Source organism: Crassostrea angulata, chromosome 2 (assembly GCF_025612915.1).
Source record: "Crassostrea angulata isolate pt1a10 chromosome 2, ASM2561291v2, whole genome shotgun sequence".
In the NCBI taxonomy this organism is placed as follows: domain Eukaryota; kingdom Metazoa; phylum Mollusca; class Bivalvia; order Ostreida; family Ostreidae; genus Magallana; species Magallana angulata.
This window is the reverse complement of record NC_069112.1, coordinates 54,655,277-54,661,276: the sequence shown is the minus strand read 5'-3', so window position 1 is coordinate 54,661,276 and position 6,000 is coordinate 54,655,277. Positions and strand designations below refer to the sequence as shown.

At 32.0% G+C, this 6,000-nt stretch overlaps 1 protein-coding gene across 1 annotated transcript; it reads right to left on the bottom strand.

Moving 5' to 3' along the window:
- Positions 1–2,425: 2,425 nt before the first annotated feature.
- LOC128172957 (tripartite motif-containing protein 3-like) lies at positions 2,426–4,270 on the bottom strand. The gene has a single exon (XM_052838692.1). The coding sequence runs from the start codon at positions 4,257–4,259 to the stop codon at positions 3,921–3,923; it is 339 nt and encodes a 112-aa protein (XP_052694652.1). The 5' UTR covers positions 4,260–4,270; the 3' UTR covers positions 2,426–3,920.
- Between the last annotated feature and the right edge of the window lie 1,730 nt (positions 4,271–6,000).

Sequence of the window (6,000 nt, the reverse complement as noted above, 5' to 3'; positions counted from 1 at the left end):
CAATTAAAATTGACAGGGAAACGTTTTTTTAATGTCCAATGACAAAGTTACAACCCTCTAAACTACAACGGCTACTGTGAGAAATATATGGGTTTTTCCCCAAAGATGGCGGCCATGGGACATAACTTTCGTAAAGTGTTGATTGGTCTATTGTTTAAAATATTTACATGTATATTTCAATGATAATATAACTTCATGATATAATATTACTCCCTTAGACACATAAATATCTCGTGCGAACTGGGTTTTTGATACCCATTTAATAACAGGGTATCTTCTTTTGAGACAAAGTTACAACTTAAAAAGCAAGTTTTAACAGTTTTTTAAATAAATGGTTGTAGAATGGAGACTTATGACCTTTTTCATATTTTTCTAAACTTTTAAATCTTGAAATCTTGAATTTAATCTTTAGCTTCGCAGTTCAAAGTGATTATAAAGGCATTGTTCGGCTCTTGTATGCGTAATATACATACAGTGCAACATGTAGAACCTCATTTTTGGGAGTTGATTTTAATCAACTCTCCTATGCAGTTACTCTGGCAAACCGAAACTGAAACAGTGTTTGGACCTAAGCGCAAATCATCACCGCTGACAAGACTTCGTTTTTGAAAATAATCGATAAATTCGATGTAATTTACGCTGAAACATTTTTTAAAAAGGAAACTTATTTATAAATACCTTGGAAATGGTCAGATTTTAAATAGTACGAACAATTTAGAAGTTTTTGCAGTCGTATGTATTCCTACCTCAGAGATCTTACAATCATAGGCTGTCTCCGAACATCTTCGGCAAACAGAGAGTCAGTCTATATTGAGAGGTCGCATCGTCAAGCTATCACGTGATCGGGTATATCTTCCTTGTCGGAGATTAACGGAGATAGTCGAGCATTCGATTGAACGAGACTAGTGTTCACTATTGGTTGGATTCATGCAATTTTTGAAATATTTCGAATACCGATACATAATTTGATAAAATCAATTCTATTTTTAAATATTACACGACATGATTTATTAGAGATTTTCTCGAAATTCTTGTCGGAAAAGTCCGAGAATTCATATTATAAAAATGTGCGTAATTCAAATACCGATTATAAACTACTTGCCAAGCAAATTAACATATCGATGATTTTAAGATAAATAATTATCGATAAGTACTTCAGTACTTTGATTTTTAAGCCAGTTCAAGAAATGTTTACATTTTACATTATCCTCAAATGCACAAAATGGCCGCACATTCCCCTTAATATGCAACTAATAGAGATGTTCTAACAGATTCAAGCATACGCAGCGAATGACTTTTGAGATTTTAGATAATAATAATAATAATATTAAAAATCACAAACATTTACATTGAAATCTAAAAGAGTCCATTAATGATTTTTTTGGTATCCTACCGTTTGAAGGCTTCATAATGTACGCCTAGCAAACCTGAGCATGAATGAATAAATAGCGTCCATATTAAGGCACCCTAAGTAGTTGTAAGGGGAGTGGTTATGGACGACGACGCATTTACATTTAGTTTTTGAGTTCAGTTGTTGATCAATTATTATTGTAGAGTACATGTATAATACATATGGTCCAAGTACAAGGGTTCAACAAAGAACTCCAAACATTAACTTTGGACACAAGATATAAATGATAGAGGACAAAAATAATCTTATTTAGAAAAAAAGATTACAAATACCAAATGATATTCACTAAAAACAATTGATTTATCTACCCTGTATACATACATACCTCTGCGATATGACATGGCTCGTTCAGTTATTCACATTGCGTTGTTTAGCTACCATTGTTAGATCAGAAGGTGAATTTAAATGTCTGGTCGAACTTTAACCTATTAAAAGTTTATGTGCATGAATCAATTGAACAAAGTATATTGATGTTTGTATAAATGGTTTATGCTAGTTGATATTGATTAAATTGAATACAGAGAAAACTGAATATTAGACCAAGAATATCAATATATAAAAGTAAAAATGTGGTCGCAAATACATACAACTGTTCAGCATTGTACGATATTTTTGATAATTTTTATAGTTAAATGAGAGTAGTTGTTACGATGTAACACTCAATACAGTACATATTTGCTGGTACTTACATTAAAGGTATTAGAAAATCTTAATGAATGGAGTGTTCGAAGTGGTCTTTATTTTCCAGTTTTAAGTGGTCTAGTTAAAGCATTAAATTGAGAGATTAATTCAAAGTTAATATGCAAAAGAATAGGTCATTCCTAGTCTACCGACTGAATCTGCCCCTGGATGATGGTACGGATATTTATGAACAAAGTCATTTCTTCGTAGAATATAGAGCTAAAGTGTTTTTAAATTACAAGAAAATGCATGAAGTATGTTTCTTTAATTTTTTTTAATTTAGTTATAATAAATTCATATCATTTCCTAGAGATAATCATAAAACACACAACTTTCATATTCATTAAAGGGACATGGTCACGATTTTGGTCAAATTTTATTTTTCTGTTTTTATTATTTACAATGCTTTAGGAATGCAATTCTAATGATAAAATGAATTTTGAGAGTCAATCGTAGAGTTATAAGTAAGACACAGGACTTACAACTCTTTGTAATGTAAACAAGGCTCGTGCCCTGTTTTTGTTTACATATGTTAAATATACCAGTCAAAATCTTTTTCAAACCGATTTGTCTATCTTCTTATTCATTTCAAGCATAAAAACAGTTCCTAACGTTTAATACATTAGTTTTGGTCTAAAACTGTAATTTTCACTTCAACATTCAAAATGTAAACAAAGGCTTTGTTTACATAGCAAAGAATTGTAAGCTCTGTAACTCGCTTATAACTCAACAAGTGACATTCAAATTTGGTTGCATATTAAATATGCCTTACCGAAGCATTGTAAACATCAAAATTGGAGAAATCATTTTTGACCAAAATCGTGACCATGCCCCTTTGAATGATTCATTATATTTTTTAAATCGTCAATCCATAGAAGAAAATAAACACCTTTTTCTTAAATCTAAATTGCCGAAGTCCAACTGTACATGTGCATGGAGTACAAGAATATCAAAACAAAAGATTCTTATTCAATGTATGCCCTTAACACATCCATAAAGTATTATTTATATAACAAAATATATGTGTTTTAAGAACATGCTATGGTTATATTTCTTAATGAATGATAAATAGGTTCATACAAGTAAAATAGCTTTCTTTCAGTCATTTATTGTGATGCTAGTATTGTCATATTTTTGCACTTAGATAAATGTACGTAGTATTCATACATACATTTAATCAAATACATTATTGTTCAAAATTGTGTTAATTGCATCGAATGCCGCACCTGTGGACTAAAAGAAAATGAGAGAGAGAGAGAGAGAGAGAGAGAGAGAGAGAGAGAGGGTCTTCATTTTTGTTTGAGTTAAAAGTTTATTTCAAAAGATTTATTCAATTGAATTGTATAACTTTGGTTATAAATTCAATTTAACTATATGTCTTACATTTTTTTTTATTGTGGTGATATTCAATGTTATATGTGGACATTATTTCAAAATAAATTTCATTAAAAGTTTAAACAAATGTAAAAGAAATTTTTGAAAGTACAATTGCAAAAATAAGCATTACCAGATATAATGATATGTGATGAATTTTAAATAACACAATACTACTAATTGTAATGTTTAAAGAAGGTTTTTACAACGAATAAAACTTTCAAAATATTATTAAGTCCACATGTCTTTTCTCGTTTTGTTTTATCAAATATTTTTTATCAAGCAGCAGCAACATTAGATGGAACACTTAAGTGAATGCAATCAATATATATCATATACATAGAAGAAATAAGAAGCTTATAATGGTTTGTCAAAAAAATGTATTTTACTAAGAAATTCTGTAATGTACCAGCGACTGTAGAGAACACACAGTGCTTAAAACAAATAAACTTATTCACTGACAGTATTGAATCTTCTTCACATTACCACTGTCTCTCCTTAACACTATGAGTTTATCTCTCCTCAACACTATGAGTTTATCGTCATTGTCCACACTTAAACCCCACGGAGCCACTAAGCCACAGTTGTCGATGTAGCGGAGAAACTGTCCGTCCTGATCTAGGATGTGGATACGATTCTCAGGGGTTTCAACTGCCAGGATCCGCCCCTGGCTGTCTGTAGCGATGCCGATAGGATTAAAAATTCCCGTGTACCGAAACCTGAGTTCACCGGCACAGTTGACAACAGTGATTGCATTGTTGTGGCCGTCAGCCACACAAATGTCTAAGTTCATATTTCAACGATGTTTTTAGAACATGAACATGGACATTCACCAAGATTTGAATACAGACGCTGACCTTTGCCATCAAACTGTATACTTTGTTTTTCGGTTGAGCCAGAATAACGAACAACTTTTGAATCATATCCATTCAAATTGTCCATAACAACCAAGATATCACCCGAAGAGGAACAACAGACATAAAAAGGTCTCCATTCTTTTAGTATAACGACTTCAAATATTTCTGTATTCTTTACTATGTTCACACTGAGATTTTTTAAATCAGTATAAACTAAATCTCCGCTTTTTGTCACTGCTATGTCAACAGGTATGTTTCCCGTCTTGGTTTGAAATGACTTCACTAGTTCTCCATGGAAATTGTAGAGCCTTATCCTATTATCACGATGACAAGTCCAGAATTCTTCATTATTTGCACTACATACACAGTGTAAACTATTAGAATTTAAGCACTGAATGTAGGTATTTGCAATGATTCTTGGTACATCAATAAGTGTTTTAACTAAGGGAAAAGACGTTGTACCTGGAGATTTCAATATGTACCCTTGTTCTTCAGTATTGATGGAAAGCGGTGACAGCAAGCCAAAATTTTCTTTTACTAGTATTCTTATTTTGTTGACATCATGAGGAAAAAATTCAGGCAGTGTCACCACTGGCTGAGCTGGCAATCTTCTAAATCTATCATTTTTGGATTTGTATAAGGAGACAACACTTACATCGTTAGAATCATATAGTTTTTTCAAATCTTCTATGCTTTGTTTGATATCAGAAATTCTGATGGTGTATTCATCTTTCTGTCTATTCAAGGCAGAAAAAACATTACTTTCATTTTTGTCAAGTCGCCATCTAAGTTTTTCTATAAACATATCTATTCCTCTGTGCCAAAGTTCACCCTGTTCGTTGATAGCTGATTTTAACTTTTGGATGTTTTCTTTCATTTTGTCTTTTTGAACTGGGATCTTAGATGCCAACTGTTGGTATGTAAGATAGATTTTATTCTCTAACTCTTGTAAATCGTCTTTAATTTCCGCTTTCTTGTTTTCGAAACATTTTAAAATGTCAATTTTCTTGTGTTGTTCATGTTCACCAGACGTAACACAAAGTGAACACATCGGACCATCGCATGTTTCACAGTAAAGTTCACAAATTTTCGGGGAATGATTTGTACAAGTAAGAGTGGATCCTCGCTTTCTAAATGGCACCACCCGGTGTTCTATCAACTCATCAGAGAGATGTTCACCCACGCATGCTTTACATAGATTTATGTGACAAACATCACAGTACATAGAGGGACCAGGGTTCTCACAGAGATCACACCGTAACACATCCTGACCACTGCGACGAGGGTCCATGGTTGGGCACATATATCAGTTACCAAAACATATTCTAGAAAAATATAAAAAATTGTTTTTCGTTATCATTTTTCCTCTGAGTTTATGCACTTAAATTAAGTTTACAAATTCACCATATATTTCATAAATGCTTTTCTTTTTGAAAATTGTGACACATACTAAAACACAGTATAATTTGAATTTTAAATGAAGACCATGTCCATACTGCACATCGAAAATTTCTGCTAATGCAATTGTATTTTATTTAGTTACATTGTTGTTGGATTCAGAATAGGAAAATAACTGTGCCCTTATATGTATGACGTTATCTTTTATCGATTCTGTTATTTCAATGGTATATTTAACCAAGATGAATTAAATGGATATTATAATGAGATGTGGTTTTG